At 42.9% G+C, this 21,407-nt stretch overlaps 1 protein-coding gene across 1 annotated transcript in view; it reads right to left on the bottom strand.

Moving 5' to 3' along the window:
• The window catches only part of rxfp1 (relaxin family peptide receptor 1), a 62,691-nt gene that overhangs the window by 29,539 nt on the left and 11,745 nt on the right, over positions 1-21,407 (bottom strand). The window contains exons 2-4 of the mRNA XM_052059373.1: positions 20,542-20,682; positions 1,480-1,563; positions 1,018-1,123 (exon numbers count right to left, since the gene is read on the bottom strand). Coding sequence (XP_051915333.1) covers positions 1,018-1,123; positions 1,480-1,563; positions 20,542-20,682 — 331 coding nt within the window. The remainder of the gene's footprint in view (positions 1-1,017; positions 1,124-1,479; positions 1,564-20,541; positions 20,683-21,407) is intronic.

The raw sequence follows: 21,407 nt of genomic DNA, 5'->3' as shown, positions 1-21,407 counted from the left end.
ACCTGCGTTGTACCTCATCAATCTCAAGTTGTGACAGCAGTTGCCGTTTGTGGATGTTGGAACACTGAGCTACTAGTTGTTTCGTGGTCAACCGTGACTGTGGGTTTCGAAGTAACCATTTAGCCCACATTCTCTGCATGTAACCCCTCTGACTAGGGTTGCTTGAGTAGTAGCATTCCAACAGAGCCATGTTATTGCATCTCGCCCATCTCCGCTTTGTTCCAGTAGCCCATTTTTCATCAAGGTGCTCTGGTTCCCCAGCACTTGACGCAGACCTTGTTTGGCCTTGTTTTACCAACTGAGCTATCCAGCCACTTTATATATATATATATATATATATATATATATATATATATATATATATATATAAGAATACATCAACAAATAATAACGAAGACAGTCGAAAGCACCAAACAGTATCACTAAGATCATAATTTGGGTCATGCTGAGTCAAATGCCAAAGAATACAAGTGAGTTTTGAGACGGGTTTGAAAGATGGGCAGCAAGGGGGCTTGCCGAACGTTCAGTGGGAGGTTATTCCAAAGAGAGGGACCAGCAACGGAAAAGGCTCGATCGCCTGTGAGCCTCCGGTTAGTTAGTGGTACTTCTAATAATGTCTGGTCCGCAGACCTGAGGCGCCGGGCAGGTGTGTAGAGGCGGATGAGCTCAGAGAGGTAAGGTGGCGCGAGGTCATTTAGAGATTAGAAAACAAATAAGAGGATCTCAAAAAGAACTTTAAAATGTATGGGAAGCCAGTGAAGGGATGCCAGAGTAGGAGTTATGTGCTCCCTCTTACGAGTGCCAGTCAAGAGGCAAGCAGCAGCATTCTGGACCAGATGGAGAGACTAAATGGAGAATTGGCTGTATTCAAAGTAAAGGGCATAACAGGAATCCAGCAACGATTTGTCAGTCTGTGCACGCATCAGTGATTGCTTGTTTACATCAATTTCTGCGAATGAAGACACTTTCCCAACCAGGCAAGTATCATCTAAGCAATTAATAGCAACCGCCCCTTACATCATGGTGACGTTCACAGCCACCACCGGCACATCGCGGAGCTGCGTACCATCGCAGTCCAGCTCCAGGTCTCGACACTGGCACAGATCAGGAATGAGGCCAAGCACTGGGGGGAGTGGGGAAATGAAAAATTTGAATGAGATAAAAGTGGTACTTTGTGTAGGAGCCAAGTTTATCTATTTTCTGATCTAATTATCCCCACAAGAATTGTGGGTGGTGCTCGAGCAAACTCGCCTGTCATTACTGTCAACAACACAGAAAATAGAATGGACATAATATTTCCCTGAATGGACTGAAGAAAGAAAGAAAGTTTTATGCTGTGACCCAACATCAAGGTCACAGCATCTCAATTATCACCCTGAGCACAACACTCTGCAGGATTTTTGTCATCGCCTCATTTCGCTACCTGCAATGGCAAAGCGCATAATTGCAGTGAACCAAGTAAGAAGAAAAAAAACCCACGGCACATGTTGGATTTGGTTCTGCCATTGTGGCTCGGCATTCCAAAGTACTTGTCAAAGAGATGCGGCCATCCATTGTTATCTCCTGAGGATAGACGAGAAACATTTTCATCAATGGCTTACACTGTATGTGTGCACACACGCACACGCAAACACACGCACGCACACACACACACACACACACACACACATATCTGAGAGAGCGAGAGAAAGAGAGAGAGAGAGGCCTGGTGGTTAGCGCGTCGACCTCACAGTGCAGAGGTACACTTCCAGCTCCGGCCTCGCTGTGTGGAGTTTGTATGTTCTTCCCAGACTTACACTGCTTGTTTTGTAAAGGTACATACTAGGTCTGCAGGTAGATTAGTAGATTGATAGGTAGGTAATTATGTCTAAGTTAATAGTATATACGTAAGAGGTAGGTTCATAGGTCGGAAGGTAAATGCAAAAAAGGTTGGTAAATTAAGGTTCGTGTGGAATAGATCGTAAGAGTTCTGTTCATCTGTAAATATGCACTGGTGGGACTGACTGGTAGGAAGGTAAATCGGTAGGAAGTTGATAGATATGTTAATGTATTTATTATAGGTAGGTGGGGAAGAGGTTTGTTGATTGGTCGGTGAGTAGGTTTTCTCCGGGTACTCCAGTTTCCTCCCACATTCCAACAACATGCGTAGCAGGCTGAGTGTACACTCGAAATTGTCCCTAGGTGTGAGTATGAGCGCCGATGGTTGTTCGTCTGTGTGTGCTCTGAGATTGGCTGGCAACCGGTTCAGGGTGTCCCCCGCATACTGCCTGAAGACGGCTGGGATAGATATACATTATATATATATTTTGTCAGTTGTATACATATATATATATATATAATATATATATGTATACAACTGACAACATGACATGGAGTGCAACGGTAAGTCAAGGTAATTGTCAGTCTAAATCAATTACTGCTGCTATTCCGAGGATGGTAACATACACTTGTTTCTTTTCCTCCTTGATCTTTTTTTTCTTGATCCATCACATCTTCGACTGTCATCAGGTGTCCACCCTTCATTTCCTATCTCCCAACAATTACTCCGAGACAAGAGCAGGGCTTTTCACTGTAATTTGTGCTCTTGCCACAGGGACTGAGACACCCATTGAGGCTCTGGGAAGAGATTCAATATTGTCTTTTGATGATTTTTTTGTTTTTTTTCCCCCCACCATGTCAGTTTTTTTTTCCAAGATGCAGCTCTTTTTTGTTCTGTACAATTGGCTACGCTTTGACAAGAATGGCTTGAATTTCAAGCAAGGCATTTTCCCATCGAATCAATACCCTTGGAGTGAGCCATTAGAAGAAACCAAATTGCATCACGAGCAAGGGAATATATCAAGGGTCAAACAAAGCCCTCGGTTCTGTCACGTTGAGCCCGAAGCGACAGAATAATAGCTTCGTGCACAACTACTAGAGGTAAGTGGATCCCCGAAATAGCAGACACAGAAAAGGAATTATGTCACAAAAAATGAGATTTATTATAACACAAAATCCCCACAGAAAAGGAATTATGTCACAAAAAATGAGATTTATTATAACACAAAATCCCCGTCTAAACGGACAACAGAAAACGCTGGTCAAAAGAGGACCAGGAAATAACAACGAGGCAACAGAAAACGCTTGTGAAACAAAAACGGCAAGGAGAAAGTTCTTAAGTAAAATACTAATCAAACGCGAGAGGAATATCAAGGCACACAATAATAGTCAATAGTCATTTAAGTCAGAGTTTTAACCGAGAAGGAATAGGCAATAACAAATGGCATGGCGTGGAATACTCCGGCAGTGAGTCGACTGCCGGAGCGCCCGAATATAGTAGGTGCAATTACCAACAAATGGTTGGCAGTTGTAATTACCAACAAATGGTTGGCAGGTGTGCAGGCGGCAAGCAAGAACGCCTGCCCCCTGCTGTGCTCCTGAAATTAAGTGCTGCTTGATGAGCCTATACAGTGATCCCCCGCTATTTCGCGGTTCGTTTATCGCGGCTTCGGTGCATCGCGGATTTTTTCATTCGTAAAAAAATATATATATACAGTATATATATTTACTTTTTTGGGCGGAGGGGGGTCCGCAAATATCACTGTCTAAGTGTTGTTTACTATGCGTGCTAGTGTGTGCCCGCTCAAGCGCGGAAGGTCCACGTGGGGCACGCGTGTGTGCGTGCACGCACGGGCCGGCGCAGGTGAGTGTGTGTGTTGCTGAGAGAAAGAGACAGAGAGAGGAGGCTTATAAGAACAAAAGCAGGTCTCTTTCATCCTTAATTGTCTTAATTGACTAGTCATAAACACGTCTAACATACAAGCTGGATCGCGAGCCTGTGTGCGTGTGTGAGTGTGTGTGTGTGTGTGTGTGTGTGTGTGTGTGTGTGTGTGTAGGGGGGGGGGAGAGACACTTAGAAGAACAAAAGCAGGTCTCTCCATCCTCAATTGTCTAAACAACCTTAATTGACGAATCATAAACATGTAAGCTTATGTAATATTATTAATTATCATTTTATGTTTGAGCATCATATTATTTCATGTTACGCAAACCTAAATTATATTCTAAATTATACAACAATTAAAAATGCATACCGATCGGTCGCCCGTGCAGCATTGGGTCTTCTGACCACAATTTAATCCACTTAATACCTACATACAGACAGAAACTCAAATGTGTTAAGCCGGTTGTTAAGACTGTGAAAAAATGGACAGATGAAGCAAAGCTAGCTCTACAAGAATGCTTAGACTGCACTGATTGGGGCGTCTTTGAAACTTCAACGGGCACACTGGATGAATACACAGACACTGTAACATCATACATCAGTTTCTGTGAGGACATGTGTGTACCAACGAAGTCCTTCCGCTCCTTCAACAATAACAAGCCATGGTTTACTCCCAAACTCGGGCAATTCAGGAAAGAGAAAGAGGCCGCATTTAGAAGTGGAGATCGGGCACTGTACAAACATGCCCAAAACCAATTGACAAAGGAAATTAACATCGCAAAGAGAAGCTATGCAGAGAGGCTGAAAAACCAGTTCTCTGCCAACGACTCTGCATCTGTATGGAATGGCCTAAAAGCAATCACTAACTATAGAATGCCATCCCCCCCAAACAGTGAACAATAAGGGTCTTGCTAATGAACTAAACATGTTTTACTGCCGATTTGAAAAGGACCCCCCCATTTCCCACACACACCCACCTCTACCAGAAACCACTCTGTCTTCCCCCCCACCCTCTTTTTCTCCACTACAGATCCACGAACAGGACGTGAGAGGGCTCTTCAAGCAGCAAAAGATGAAGAAAGCTCCGGGGCCCGACAAAGTGTCCCCCTCCTGCCTGAAAGTCTGCGCTGACCAGCTGGCTCCGGTCTTCACACAAATCTTCAACAGATCCCTGGAGCTGTGTGAGGTCCCATCCTGCTTCAAGCAGTCTACCATCATCCCAGTTCCCAAGAAATCGGCAACATCGGAACTGAACGACTATAGGCCTGTCGCCCTGATGTCTGTGGTCATGAAGTCCTTTGAACGCCTTGTGCTGAACCACCTAAAGAACGTCACTGGACCCCTGCTGGACCCTCTCCAGTTTGCCTAACGGGCAAACAGGTCTGTGGAAGACGCAGTCAACATAGGTCTGCACTACATCCTCAAACACCTCGACAGCACAGGGACCTACGCAAGGATTCTGTTTGTGGATTTCAGCTCTGCGTTCAACACCATCATCCCGGAACTCCTCACCCCCAACCTACTCCACCTCGATGTGTCCCCTACGATCTACCAGTGGATCCTCAGCTTCCTGACGGGACTGACACAACAGGTGAGACTGGGAGCAACAACATCATCAATACGCACCACCAGCATTGGAGCCCCACAGGGATGTGTCCTCTTGCCACTGCTCTTCTCTCTCTACACAAACGATTGCACCTCAACAGATCCAGCTGTCAAACTCATAAAGTTCGCAGACGACACCACAGTCATCGGTCTCATCAAAGACGGCGACGAGTCTGCGTACCGCCAACAAGTGGAGCAGCTGGAGCTCTGGTGCAGCCGACAGAACCTCGGGCTGAACACGCTCAAGACTGTAGAGATGATCGTGGACCTCAGGAAAAATTATTCTCCACAGTTGCCCCTCACACTATCCAACTGCCCTGTGTCAACCGTCGAGACCTTCAAGTTCCTGGGAATCACAGTCTCCCAGGACATGAAGTGGGAAGTCAACACCATCTCCATCCTGAAAAGAGCCCGGCATCGGATGTACTTCCTGAGGCTGCTGAGGAAGCATGGCCTGCTACAGGAGGTGCTACGACAGTTCTACACGGCATCGAATCAATCCTGTGTTCTTCCATCACGGTTTGGTTTGGGGCCGCCACAAAAAAGGACAAAATCCGACTTCAACGGACAGTTAGGACGGCAGAAAAAATCGTTGGCACCGCCCTACCCACTCTTGAGGACTTGCACACTGCAAGAATCAAGACAAGGGCACGGAAAATCCTCCTGGATCCCCCGCACCCTGCCCACCACCTTTTTCAGCCACTCCCCTCAGGCAGACGCTACAGATCCATGCGCACCAAATCCAGTAGACACTTAAACAGCTTCTTCCCTCTAGCCATTAACTCCTTAAACAGTCACTGACGTAGTCACTCTTCTTGCACCACAAAATGGTACAAAACTAATGGTTACTCTAAAATGGTTCAATGATTTTGTTGTTTACGATGATACTAGTGCAGCGTGTTATACCGGAGACAAATTCCTTGTGTGTTCTACATACTTGGCCAATAAAGATGATTCTGATTCTGATTCTGTTGTTTAATAATTGCTTAGACATTTTTTTATGTTGATCGGTTCTGATTGGCTGTTAAAGTAAGAGAAGCAGGAAATGATTTTAGTGACGGGGGTTGTGTTTTCGTTCATCCGTTCGGAGGTGCAGCCATTTTTTCCCCTTTCTCCTTTTTAATAAACTGCATTAAAGGATTCCATTTCTCCATCTGTCATTCGTAAAGAAGAGCCATCCACTGAAAAACAACGAACCCCTCAACTTACATTGGTGGCAACGGTGTTGGTATGTTTTGTGTGGCTTTTTGACTCTTTTTATGCAACAATTTTTTTCTTGCTAATTGTCATCTTGCTAGCCACGTGGATTTTTGCGCTTTACTGAATGGCTGCTGCTAGTCAGTATTTTGGATGAGATTTTGAGGTTTCCTGCAGTTTTATTATTTTTTCCCATACTTTCTTTTTGGACGTTATTACCGTCATTATTCAACCTTTTTGAGCTCACCGTGTCCGATACTGGGGCTTCCATTTGTCAACCCACTGAGATGGCTCATTCTGCTACTGCTTCTGTGGCTGCTGCAAATGTTGCTCCACCTGGGCGCCTCAACATTGATTTATCACAAGTTTTTAAAGGAGAGTGGGACGACTGCCTCAGTCTGGCAGCCCTGGCCTATAACACCAGCTCTCACACCTCCACGGGATTCACCTGCTTTTTCCTGACACATGGTCGAGAGGCACGGATGCACGCCGATGTACTGTTCCTCTCTAATGTCCGGTCGTCAATCTCCAGACACTCCAGTTGACAAGACAATACAAGTGACCAAAAAAGCTGCAATCTACCTTCGGATCTGCTGCTGTTGACAGAAGGTCTACAGCTCTGCCTGCAGCATTGGCCTCAAGTCCCAGTTCCTTTACACGCCAAGGCCACCGCCATGTTAATTTCAAAGGCTTTGCTCTGACATGTTCCTGATGCCCCCCCCGGCCCCTGTTTAATGTTGTTCATTTGTTATAACCTGGATTCTACAGTTAATGAAATGAGGACATTTCTCTGGTGGGAGGGGGAAGAATGTAAGCTTATGTTATATTATTAATTATCATTTTACTTTTGAGCATCATATTATTTCATATTAAGCATACCTAAATTATATTCTGTTGTTTAATAATTGCGTAGACATTTTTTATGCTGATCGCTTCTGATTGGCTGTTAAAGTAAGAGAAGCAGGAAGTTATTTTAGTGACGGGGGTTGTGTTTTCGTTCATCTGTTCGGGGTGCAGACTTTTTTTTTCTTTCCCCTTTTTAACAAACTGCATTAACTCAACTTACAAACACGTCGACTGCACTCGGTGGAATCGCTGGCCTGTGTGTGTGCCTTTGCTCAAGTGTGGGCCTTTTTTTTTTTTAAATATATGTTAATTGGTTTCTACTTCGCAGATTTTTGTTTATCGCGGGTGGTTTTGGTCCCCATTAACCGCGATAAACGAGGGATTACTGTATTGTGTGTGTATGTGACGTCACTGAAGGCCTATGGTTGAAATGCACGCCCCACCACTGAAGGACACGTATGTGAAATCGGCATGAAATCATGGAAAAATATGACACGCAAACCAAATTGTGTTCAATAAAAGTGTAGTAAAAATTTTAATCAACATCGCCATGAAATAGAATGCAATTTCCAAATCGCAAAGTCTGCAATTTGGAAAACAAAGGCTTCATTTCGGTGGGTCAGGACTCGCTCCTGTCTCACACATAAAATCATGGTTCTTTTTAACCTATGAGACCAAAACATTCATGTAAAATAAATGTGATATTGTTTATTTTAATGTTGATTCATGTACTGTTTCCGTTTGGTTATACAAATGTAAAAAAAAAGAGATTGCATGACTGTCCGTGTTTTATGTTATGTATAGTTATTTTATTATTTTATGTTAACTGTTCTGTAAAGCGCTTTCTTACAGCTGCAACTGTTGTGAAAGCGCTATATGAATAAAGATGAATTGTTTTGTATTGCACATGGGAAGACGACTGAGAAAATGATCACATATGAAATCGCAACCGCATTATTGAGGAGAATTTAAAAACAAAAGAAAAAGAAACAAACAAATCCGGTGAGCCCTGCTGTACTGCTTTCTGACCAGAAGCGCATTAGGCACCATTAGATGGAACCCAATGATTCCCTGGTGCTGCCTTTAAACACAAGCAATAGCATGATGGCAATGGCTCGAGTCTTCATTTCTATATTGATGAACGACAAGGACAAATTGCTGCAAAAACACAATTGATGATGAAAAGGTACAGCCACGCAGACGCATCAAAGGACAGCGGCCACAAAGACACATTTTGAGAAGCTACTGTATGATGGAATTTCCTGCATATTGATCTGTTCCTGGGATTTAATTACATGCTCTGTGTTGTTAAGCTTATCTAACAGAAGCGTCTCTGTGTTTGTATCTCTTTCATTGAAATTTTCCACTTTTCTTGGAAGGAAAATTCAATAAGGGATTCAAGACAGGAGATACAAGGAAGCTGAAATGGGAATGGCCTTTGGCTGGTAGCCCTCCCTTTTTTTCTTGTTCGACCTGTTCCATTTTTGCACTGAAGTTGTGTCTCTCAATATACACGCTAGATGAAGAGAACAAATTAGTGAGCTTCATGACCCAGCAGAAACGTCATGTATCCAATTCATCTCATTTTAATCATTGATGTTTGAGCTGAACGCATTAAATTATACAGGGTCAGGCAAAATGATCTGACACATATGTAGGCTAAACAAAAGGCAAATAAAGTAAAGAAACAAAAAAGTGTTTGTTTTCTAAAAGTACATTTAATGCCATGTTTTTCATATAACGCCATTTTGCTTTGTTTCTTTATTATGCCATTGTTTTTCGTATATTTTTCAATTGCTGCCATGAATTGGACTGGTGAGCATGGCACTTTCACTGTGGAAATGTTGATCAAAACTAACGAATCTGGAACTGCAACACAACGAGTGTTCCGTTTGCACTTCAATCTAGGTGGACATGATCCCGTACCAGCTCGAAACACGGTCTTGTTATGGGCTACTTCAGAGCTACTGGATCTGCATTGAAACAAAAATCAACCGCCGACCTCGCACCGCCGGAACTCCACTTAATTTTTAAAACAGAATGAAACAGAATGGCATCACAGTGTAAGTACTTTAGGAAAATAAAAACACTTTTTTTGTTTATTTACTTTATTTGCCTTTTATTTAACCTACAAATGTGTCAGATCATTTTGCCTGACCCTGTATGATGGTTTCATACTCGTTTTTCTTGACAACAAACAACAACAACAAAAACCCCGGTCCATTTTCCAAAAATGTTGGTGCCTAAATCGCACTCTATATCTGATATTTTTGTGATATTTTTGTCAAATATGTGTCCTGGTGTAATAGCGTTTGAGAAACAATGCATTAAAGCAGGGGTGCCCATTAGGTGGATCCTGATCTACCGGTAGATCTAAGACAGTTCCCAAGTAGATCCGAGGATTGTCTAGGAGAAAAAAATCAAACAAACAAACAATTTGTGTGTCTTTGTACATGTTAGTAATATATTTTTGTGCTAATGTAGGCTGCACCCTAATCATCCTATCAGTCTCATTTTCACCCCCCAAAAATATATTCACAAAAATAAGATAAAGCAGGTAAATCTTAAATTTACGGTGGCGCGCGATTACGTCACCGGAAGTTGTTAGCGCTCAGCAGTTTGCAGTTGCAGCTTGTGATAAGAGCTGGTGCGCTCTATCTTTTATCGTCATGATTCTCATTCAGTTTGCTTTGTGTACAATTCACCGAGGGCACAGGCAAAGAATAGGAATCTAGGAGGGTCCAGGGAAGCACTTTAAAACGGTACGTGTGAGATACAATATTTAACAGGCTACTAAAGTGCGTCGCATGCCTCCGTTTCAGGCTGTTTCTCATCATGGCGTGCGCGCGTGTGCGTGTGTGTGTTTGTGCGTGCGCATGCGCGCGCCGGTAAGGGTAGATCCCGGGAGGTTAGTTGATCGAAAAGTAGATCTTCGATCCAAAAAGTTTGGGCACCCCTGCATTAAAGGATGAACCAATTATGTATTCTAAATAGCTAATGTGTCTTTGATGATGTTTACAAAAGAGGCTCTTTTGTTGATGTTTACTAACCCTGTGTATGGTTTGGAGACGTCAAAGATGGCATCGTCGTCAGTGTGAACCAACTTTTTTTGTAAACATACATGACTTTGATTGACGACTGATCATTGATAATTTGGAGTCTTCATTTTAACTAACACATGTTTTGGGAAATGGGCGGCCCGGTAGTCCAGTGGTTAGCACGTTGGCTTCACAGTGCAGAGGTACCGGGTTCGATTCCAGCTCCGGCCTCCCTGTGTGGAGTTTGCATGTTCTCCCCGGGTCTGCGTGGGTTTTCTCCGGGTGCTCCGGTTTCCTCCCACATTCCAAAAACATGCGTGGCAGGCTGATTGAACACTCTAAATTGTCCCTAGGTGTGAGTGTGAGCGTGAATGGTTGTTCGTCTCTGTGTGCCCTGCGATTGGCTGGCAACCGATTCAGGGTGTCCCCCGCCTACTGCCCGGAGACAGCTGGGATCGGCTCCAGCACCCCCCGCTACCCTAGTGAGGATCAAGCGGTTCGGAAGATGGATGGATGGATGGATGTTTTGGGAAATGTCAAGACAATTTAAAATCAGCAATGATGCAAAGGTATATTTTTGCACACATCAAAGAACACTTGCAGTTTTTGTTTTCGTTAACTTCAAAGACAATCTTCAAAGAGACAATCCTTACGCTTCCGCGAAGGTAACCTAACCTTTTGGAAACACGAAATGCAATTCAGAGTCTTCAATGAACTTACGGATGGTTTCATGAATAGCAGATATGAGTCAAAGTCTTCACTGAACCAAATTTATTTTGTCAACTAAAAGATGATTTTGCATCTTAAATTAAAATGATGCGTAAATGTCAGAGACAATTGTGACTTTACTGATGAATCAGATGTGTTTTTGTAGACATCAAAGTCAAATTGGAGTCTTCTATTTATCTACTGTGTTTTTGTAAATATCAAAAACAACTGAAAATCCAGTTAAATACATTGTGGAAAAAACAGACAGTTTAGAGACTGAATATAACTCATTACGCTTTTATAAACATAAAGACAAATCAAAGTCTTCAATGAACCCCTCACGTGTGAGGAAACGAGGTATGTGTTTTTTTGTTTTGTTTTTTTAGCAAATAGACAAGTTACGTTCTGCTGTAAGTTCGATCAGTCATCCCCACTATCGCGTTTCTGTCCAAGGATTCGTTGGTGACCCGGGTCACGTTAAGACTTCATTACTCCTCCAACTGAGATGGATCAGACCACTGCACAAACTAGCACCACTCAACTCTGATCAGTGACCAGAAAGACGTATTGAGTAAAAAAAAAAAAAAAGTTATGACTCCTGATTGATGTATGGCAGGCACCAGTTCTTGCTTTTAAAGTCTTTAGCATTTTTAGTATTCATAAAAACGTCACACATCTTGAAGTTTCAGACTTATAGATGGTTCCTTATCGGCGTCTGATTGAGAAGTGACATGCTAGCTACAATCTTTCTTCAAATTTCCACTTTTAACCTCAGATCACGGATTCATCAGAAAAGGCTGTATTAAAGTGATGAAAGACATAAAGGCACACACACACACACACACACACACACGCACACACATACACACACACACACGCACACACGCACACACGCACACACGCACACACGCACACACGCACACACGCACACACGCACACACGCACACACGCACACACGCACACACGCACACACACACACACACACACACACACACACACACACACACACACACACACAAAAGAGGTGACAGCGGGTGGATAATCTGCGGAAGTGCTGTTATGAAACCAGGATTTGTAAATTGCACAAAAACTAATTTGGCTTTATAACAGCAACCCTCCTCCACACACATACGCCGCAGCAGTCTCAAATGTTTTTTTTCCAAAAAGGCCAGGAGAGAGCTGCAGTATTTCCTTTATGAACTGAAGCACTTGAAAGCATTCAATATGAGTGCAAATCAAACATTTATGGCTTCCTTGCCAGCCACCTGTGCCTGCCGCTGTTAGCTGATCATTTTCCCACTGGGAATAACCAGAAGTAACGACCGTTTCTCTATCATAGATTTCCTTTTGACTTGCCCGGTAGCCTGGTGAATGTTGATAATAATAATAATAATAATACATTTTATTTATAAGCGCCTTTCAAGACACCCAAGGACACTTTACAATAAATTACTATGCGGATTTTGCAGCCGATTATTACTTTTTGGATTGAAATACTACTCCACACGGAAGCAAAGACAGATGTTGAATTAAATTCGTAGAGCTAGTGGTGTAATGGATAACACATCTGACTATGGATCAGAAAGTGCTTGGTTTGACTCCTGGCTAGCTAGTTTGATTATTTAATTATTTATTTTTGCACTTTTGCACATGGTGTAAACCCATTGTGGCCGCAGCATAGCCCAGCTGTTCTCTCAGGTTGTGATCATATAGTGGTTAGTATGCACAGGCGCAGCAGTAAACTTCTTCATTTACAGTTGACTGAGGAGTGATAATTTGGTACCGCAATATTCCTCCAAGCGGGAGCACAGAGAGATGTTGGATGAAATTCCCTGAACTAATGGCGCAAGGGATATCATGTTGGACTTCACCTCACAAGGTGCCAGGTTCGACACTTGACACTGCTTGTATAACTTTTATTTATTTATTGCACATGGTGGTAAACCCGTTATGGCCATAGCAGAGCGCAGAGAAATAGAAAATTGTGCCCCCCAGATCTTCTGCCGGGTCGTGATCGTATAGTGGTAGGTCTCAGTGAAGTTTGTTGAACCCACAGGACCACCGTCTACCTATGCTAAACGGTGAATTGATGTGTTCTTTAATGTGTTAATGAACAATTCTCCTGAAGTAATCTATATGCATTAATGTATGCTGTGCTCAGATCGCAGGAGCAAACATGACAGCACACACAACATTACCCTGGAATCATTAATCATCACCATCACTGAAAGGTCAGTGGGGGGAAGCAACACATCTAGAACATTTGGGAGAAAAAATTAGCCTTACATGCCGGAGGCGAGAAAATTCAACACGAGCGATTAATTCGGTGCACTGACAGTCTAAAGAAAGAGAAGAAAAATCTCCCTCTCGTGCCTTTTTGGAAATTGCTTGTTTGATACTTTGGCGGTACAATGCGTGATAAACATGCCTATCCAAATGTCATCTTGATAAGTCAAACTGGTTGGCGGAGGAATTTTCAAAATGAGTTTCAAAATGAGCTGAACATGGCTGCTTCAAAACAAAAGTGGCATACTTCCTGTGTCTTTCTCGGTGTGGCTTCCTGAGAATTTTTGGGGTGTCGACTCATTAGAGACTTGCCTACTAAATTTCACGTTGTTCAGTGGAACTGATTTTGGGGGCTGAATTTTCAAAATTGTGGAGTTTCTGGAACAAGAGTTCCAAAGTAAGACTAAAATAGCTGCTTAAAACAGAAATGAGAGACCTATGCATTTCCCGGCATGGCTTTTTGGGACGTCATGATAAGATAGAAATTCCCACCAAATGTCATCTCACGAGGTCAAACTGGTTTTGGGCTTTGAATTTGTCGTGATTCTGTTTGTCTCTGAGTGGGCAGGATCGGAGAGTGTCTCCTCCAGCGCCGCATCCTTTCATTGTCATCATCATCTTCCTTAAAACAGACTGCCAAGCCAAAAACCCGATGTCGGATAATTCAGCCTCGCTCACAACTCTCGTATCAAATGCTTGTTGTTTCTAGACGCACGTCCATCTTCATGCCTCGTACTCCTGTAGCCACGTTTTATATTTTTGATCTCGTGAGTACCTTTGTGACAGGAGGCTTCACATCAGACATTTGGTTCCACTAATGCAGGGGTGTCAAACTAATTTTTGTCACGGGCCACATTATAGTTACGGTTTCCCTTCGAGGGCCATTATGAATTTTGGGAGACCATATAAATGTTTAATCCCCTCCACATATTACCTACACAGCACACAACAAATGGATTAAGAACTCGTTTTAAAATCACAAGTCAAGAATAATGATTGTTGTTGTGTATAACATAAGACAATTTGAAATTTTGGTTCTGACTTGAGCAAGCATCATGGAACTTGACGTGCTTGATTTGCTTTCATGGGCCACATAAAATGATGTGCCCGTCCAGATCTGGCCCCCAGGCCTCGACTTTGACACCTGTGCACTAATGGTTCATTTCTTAATGCTTCATGTGTACCCACGCCCACCTGCTTGTGTATAATTGCACGCAGCTGGAGCTTGCCTACACAATGGCGTGTTGCACTACTGAAATTGATGATTTTCGCATCAGTTTTGACTATTGGTTATGACAAAATACAATAAAATGTATGATGAAATGATTTCTCAAAATAACACACGCACAAAGAGCCTTCATCGAGCCACTGCCTGAGGGGCAACTCTGTCAAAAATCGCGCAACAAACTGAAGCATTTCCTGAATCAGTCACATAGTACACCAGCAGGCGAGGCTTCGAACGCCATCATTTTCAGCTCCTCTCCTAACTGAAGCAAGCCTCAATACACCCGGAAATACCCCCATCATCACTCGATACACGCTCCGAAGTTTTAGCACATCAACATCGCTACTTTTTGTCATACTTCTAAACATGATGTTTTATCCCGTTTCATGGAATTGGATTGTCCTTGTCCTTTTCGGGACAAACAATTTACGTTCATTTTTTTCCTTGACTTTTGCAGGCGTTTTTGGTTTATTGCATTTTGTCCTGGTTCTTATTTCCCAGTGTAATTTGTTGGACTTTGTCGGTCTTGGGTTTTGCTAAAAGGTCAGCTGTGAAGTAAACTTGGCCAACCATCTTTTGAGTACTACTTAGGGTTAAAACCATTTCACGGATACTTTTCTTCATTTTTTTTAACGCAACCCACCCAGGTTCATAGTTAGAGCCATAGTGACACGCATAACAACGAAAAAGCTTTTGTTCGGCGAGTGATGTCATTTACAGAATGCCGAATGCCAGTTGATTGTCCCATTTCTAATGGGACAATCACTATTATTTCGTCAAATAACTCTATGCCATTGTTAGAGTTATTTGACGAAATGCCTCGACGATGTAGCAATCCACTGTTCACATTCACGCAAACGGTTGAGTGGCTACAAGAAAAGTACAGGGCATGTAAATGGACCAGAGAATTGGAAAGATACTGGTTTGTTGTTGTAAAACAAATATATTTCACAAAGGTGTTGAGCAGCATCCTTTGTTACAAGCACAAAGATCTGTGCTTTCGCAACCGGATGTGCAAAAAAGGTAGGTGTGCTAAACACAGGCCGTTTATAAGAACGTGTACATGGATGTAATTCTATACGAAAACATTCAAACTATATGAGTGCATGGATGGAATCCTCTGTAATGGTGTACAACTAACAATGTTGCCGATATAAGGCGCAGAGTGGACGGCAGAATTACTTTAGCAATGAGAATGTGGGACACCAACCCACGATGAATTGTGTTCTCAGTGCTAGCGGGAAGCCATGGGCCAAGTAGGTAATCCCATCGTGTTTAAAGCACAGCACTGCATTGGATTGCAAACAATAACGCTAGACTAATCAGCACAGTCTTTGTAAGCTTACCGCTCTTCCAGTCCCAACGGGTCTCATTTCCACTCTGCGTCCAGCCGTTCAGGCACAACATTCTCTGCATCTTGAGCATCTGGCTCGTACATGTATGGTCCAACATACACTTGACCAACAATGTCCTCTTCCTCTAACTCTTCAAACAGTTGGATCCCCTCAGATAAGTTTGAAACATCACTTTCCGAAATGATTTCTGACTGGCTTTGTCCACTTTCCATAGTGAGCCCCACGATTGTTGTCTTGAAGTGATGTCACACTTCATGGTTTGATGCTCGTCAGGATCTCAATTCGGGAAAATTATTACTTTGTCAAATTAACAAAATAGGAATTCTTTTTTTCATGCTTTATTTAATGGGTGGCACTGTGGTCGACTGGTTAGCATGTTGACCTTAAAGTGCAGAGATGCAGGGTTCGATTCCAGCTATGGCCTCCCCGTGTGGAGTTTGCATGTTCTTCCTCTGCCTACGTGGGTTTTCTCCAGGGAATCTGGTTTCCTCCCACATTCCATTAACATGCATGACAGGTTAATGGAACACTCGAAATTGTGCCTCGTGTGAGTGTGAGTGCGGATGGTTGTTCGTCTATGAGTGCGTTGACTGTGAGGTAGGTGTGCTAACCACTCGTCCACCTGGCTGCCTTTATTTAATTTATTTTGTTGAAATACTTGTGAAATAAAAGTATTTCATTTGGGATTTTCTAAAATTACTTCACAGTTGACCTTTAATAAACTTTTGTGATCAAGATTTGATGCTTGCCCAGGTTTGTGGTATCCGATTCTGTTCCAGATATCCGAAACCATGACAGAATGTTCAAAATTGTGCAGTTCCTGGATTGAGACATCTGTTGTGATGTGAAGACACAACTTTTTCATCTTCCTTAGAATTGTGAACACGCACACACAAACACACACACGCACACGCGCACACACACACACACACACACACACACACACGCACACACACACACACACACACACACACACAGTTTGTTGTTGTCAAGGCCACCTGTCCCACCCCCACTTTTGCTGTGTACAATATACTTTGGGGATAACAGGTATTCGATACACTGCTGGTTTTTGATATTTTCCCACTTATAAAAGCAGGTAGAGGTCTGTAATTTGTATCAAATGTATTCTTCAACGATGCGGGACAGTATCTCAAACATAAATCCAGAAAATCACAGTCGATAATTTTTTATATAATTAATTTATATTTCTGTCATGTTCCTGTCCTTGGCCTGGCCAGCAGGTGGCAGACTGAGCAGACTTTCTGGCTGCACACCTGCTGCCAATCTTTCAATCAAGGAACTGTGTATTTAAGAACCAACAATCTGTCTGCTGGTTGTCGGAATTTTGTTATGCCTTGATGCCTCCTTGCCCATAGACTATTCTTGCTATAGATCTGGTCGTGTTTCGCTTTTGAACTCTCGGTAGTACCGAGAGTTGTCGACACGCCTCATGAGGCGTGTCGACACAATGACACATTGTGTTGATACTGTACCGATACTGTGTCGCTGACCACTGCCACCTGCTGGACCTTCAAAATCCCTGCAGCCAACCCACTTGACAGACTGAACAAACTGATTTGATGATGACGTGTATACAATGCACTACCTCACTCTACCCAATGACTGGTACTAAATGAGTTAAAAGCTCAGTGTAGCCTCAAGCGCCATTGTTTATGTTGTTATTTATGCTGTTTATATTGTCTATACTGTTCAGATTACATGTATTTTTTTATATAGTGTAGCTGCTATCCGTTCTTAGCTGCATGTGTTTAATGCACAGCATGTTTACATGCATGTATGCACTTAGTATTGAGAGGAAGAAATTTCATCTATGCTGCATGTCATACATAAAGCATATTTGACAATAAAGATGACATTGACCCTTGACAATATCATTCACATCCATGCATTCATATTGCATCATTCAATGTGTTTCAATAATGTGAAATTCATGTGAGTGAGGATGCTTGTGGGCTTTGTCTTCACAAATTTTGATTTAGAAAAATAAGATGCTCCGGTGTTTTAAATTTCAGTCTGTTGCATTTAATGCATGCTATTTCCCCTGTTGTGGAGAAGACACACACACAATGGAATAAGACATGTCAAAAATCCGAGAGGCACTTGGTGAGACAAGGAGATTTTAATGAATACCTTATTCTCCAAAAGGATATCAAAATGGCTCTACGCGGCGGATAATTTGTATTTGTCCGGAAGCTGCTCGATAATATGCACGTACTGTAGCAACGTCACTCGAGTGAAGCGCGTCTCAGCAGTAGATAGTCTGCTGCTCTCAGCTGTGCGCGCGAGCATGTACTTGCGGCGCTGACCCAACCCACGCCACATATTAAGCTTTGAACTACAACAACAGCTAAACTAGCCTAGCCGATGTAATGATGGTCAGCAGACAAGGTTTACGTTTTATGTGACTTTTAATAGCAACGTGGCAGAGTCATCAAACATGCGGTGTTCTCACTCGCAGTCACTTTCTGGATCTCCCCCTTATAGGCGGGATCTCTCAATCAACTGGAGTATGAGGTACAGTACAAACGTTCATAAAGCACTTCTCATATAATAATAGCCTAATATATGACAGCCGACATGATGCTAGAAGTCAGACGGGCACATTTTTTCTGATAATCAGTGTGTTTTCCGTATTGCCCAAACATATATTTTTATTCGGTGGGGTCTAGCTTGTTTCGGCAATCGGCATCGTGTCGCCAGACGCACTTCCTTAGGACACACTGTGCGGGCTTTTGCTGCGTCAACGCCCCCTGCACTGAGTCGACGCCCCCTGGACTAAGTGCCGCAGCTTGGACTGTGCCAAGCAGCCGATGCAGTCTAAACTGCACCGGTGCAGTTCGCGTGTCAATTAGCAGCCTGGACTGTGTCAACGCAGCCGATGGAGTCTAAACTGCGCCGGTGCAGTTCATGTGTCAATCACGTGACGTAATGAAGCGACACGCGGTTTGCTCTGTGAGCCCGGCGCATGCATCAACGCATCGGTGTCGCTGGACCCATCACTATTAACTACTTTGTCGGTGCGATTTTTGTACATTAAATATTTTTTGCTTCCGAGACCTTGTCTGGCGTCTACACTTTTGGGTTCCAAAACTTGATTCGGTTAGACCGAATCGTGACAATTTCATTGCATGACATAAGGATTTGATCACCAATCGACCAGTAAGAATTTAGCCTACCCCCCAACCTGCATAGTTTTTCTTTAAGAAGACCTCCTGTACTTTAGGTACCTCCCACCTATTTACCAACCTACAACCAATTGATCTATCTAGCAAACTACTTGGCATCCTACCTTCTAGTTTTCTGATGATTGAACTGCGAAAATGGCTCCAAAAAATTCACTGGGCTGCTTAGGTCACCTACGTGCGGGTGGTTGGCAGGTCGAGGCAAGATCGGTGCTACTTACGACGCAGCAGCTATCGAGCAATGAGACCTGGCTGACTAATATTACTGCGGCTAAACAACATGCTCTGGTTTTGGTCCGAATTCAGCCTCCATAGCGGCGAATAAGCTATGCTTCTTACAAGTATCGTTCTCACGGAGGGCTTAGTAGGAGTAATTAACAGCGAGAGAAGCCATGCTAATTGCTAAGATAGCCCAATGTATTTGTGAAAGACCGCAATTAAGTGCTTTGGTGATTGAGTACAATCTTCCCACAAGTCTTGCTGGAACTGCGTGAAAGGGGAGCATATTCATATAACAGCAAAATAGCAGGCAAGTTAATAAGTGTCTGGAGAGAAAATGATATGATATCATGTTAAACACACAGCTAAACAGGAAATGACTGTTACCGTGTCCCCTATGTATTTTATTAATATTGAGGATAAGCAATTCAGAAAATGGCTGGCGAGATGAAGTGTTTCATAGAATAGATGGATTGCACATTATTGTCATGCCTCTTATTTAGATTGATATCTACATTTGCGCACATGTACGAAGGCGACTACGTATTTATCTCGCTACTCACCGACCAATAAACAAACCTCTTCCTCACCTACCTATTATACATGAACATACCGATCAACCTCCTACCGATTTACCTTTCTACCAGTCAGTCCCACCAGTACATATTTACAGATGAACAGAACTCTTACAACCTATTACACACATTTTCGTCACCTTCTTGTTTGCCGTCGAACTTAGCTTGTAGTAGATGTGTGCACATTTTCAGCATGACGTCTTTGATCCACTGGTGAAAGGACACTTTGATTCTCTCCTCTTTCATCTATAACTGCTTCAAACAACAAAGTGTTTGCAGAAATATCGGTTGAGATTGCATGACTGCCTGTGTCTTGAGATTGCATGACTGTCTGTGTCTTATGTGTTGTGTTGTGTTATTTTGACTTCAAGATGGCACCGCGAGAGTGGCGGCCTTTCCAGCAGCTCCTATATTGTGTTCTTCTACTTCTTCGTTTAATAACTTTGCAGCTGTGAATTGGGAATTTCTCCATTGCGAGACTAATAAAAGATTTCTTATCTTATCTTATGACATATGTGGGGGCGGGGAAAAAAAACAACAGCAAAAAAAAGGTTGGCTGACTGACTGGGGAAGTGGCTCACCGCAGTTCTCCTCGTCCGCTTGATTTCCGCAGTCATCAGCACCGTTGCAGTGCAGCAATTGGGGCAGGCACATGCTCAGGTTGCCGCACGGGAAGTAGCCAAGGGGGCACGAAGGTGACGCTTCTTCGGTCAAGTTGGCAGCTGGAAAAGAAAGTAGCGAGGAGAGACGCTAGGTTGTTAGTAGACAGGCAGGTAGGTGTGTAAGTTGACAGGAATTAATTACCTTTTACACATTCTAAACATTGTTGTGTTAAAAATATTTGTATTTCTAAGTCAAAAAGGGAACGGCCACCACTCAGGTCAATTTGAACCAATTTTTGGGATTATTTAATGCACCGAAAAGTTGGGTACAGTGAATAGTCCACAAAATAACCCAAAAGGTAGGATTGCTGTGTACAAAATAACACCCACAGTTCGGATGTTTTGTGGGTTATTCAATTGACCTCATTGGTGGTCTACAAAAACTTTGTTCCAAAACTTTTCTGGCTCAACAATCTATTTATGGTACTTCTTTGTAAAAGCCAATCTGGCCTTCTGATTCTTTTAGGTGATGAATGGTGAGCATCGTGTGGTATGGCTATGGTAATGCTTTTTTTCCAAGTCTTTATTGATGGTGTTAACTTATGATGGCCACAGCAGAATGGATTCAGAAGTATATTTTTGTCCATTTGAAAAGTGGGTGGCGTCAATCAAAAGATGCTCCGTCTTGAGTGGTTTAACATATCTAGATGCAAATACCATGAAATAAAAGTCCTCCCTATTGATCTCAAACCCAAATATCTTGAGTGGAAAACCAAAACAAAGTCATTGAGATTGCCGCTCCAATATTTTTGGAGGGGGCTTCATATCTACCTACCTGCCAACCT

Source organism: Hippocampus zosterae, chromosome 1 (assembly GCF_025434085.1).
Source record: "Hippocampus zosterae strain Florida chromosome 1, ASM2543408v3, whole genome shotgun sequence".
In the NCBI taxonomy this organism is placed as follows: domain Eukaryota; kingdom Metazoa; phylum Chordata; class Actinopteri; order Syngnathiformes; family Syngnathidae; genus Hippocampus; species Hippocampus zosterae.
The sequence above is the reverse complement of the archived record's forward strand: the minus strand, read 5'-3'. Positions and strand labels throughout refer to the sequence as shown.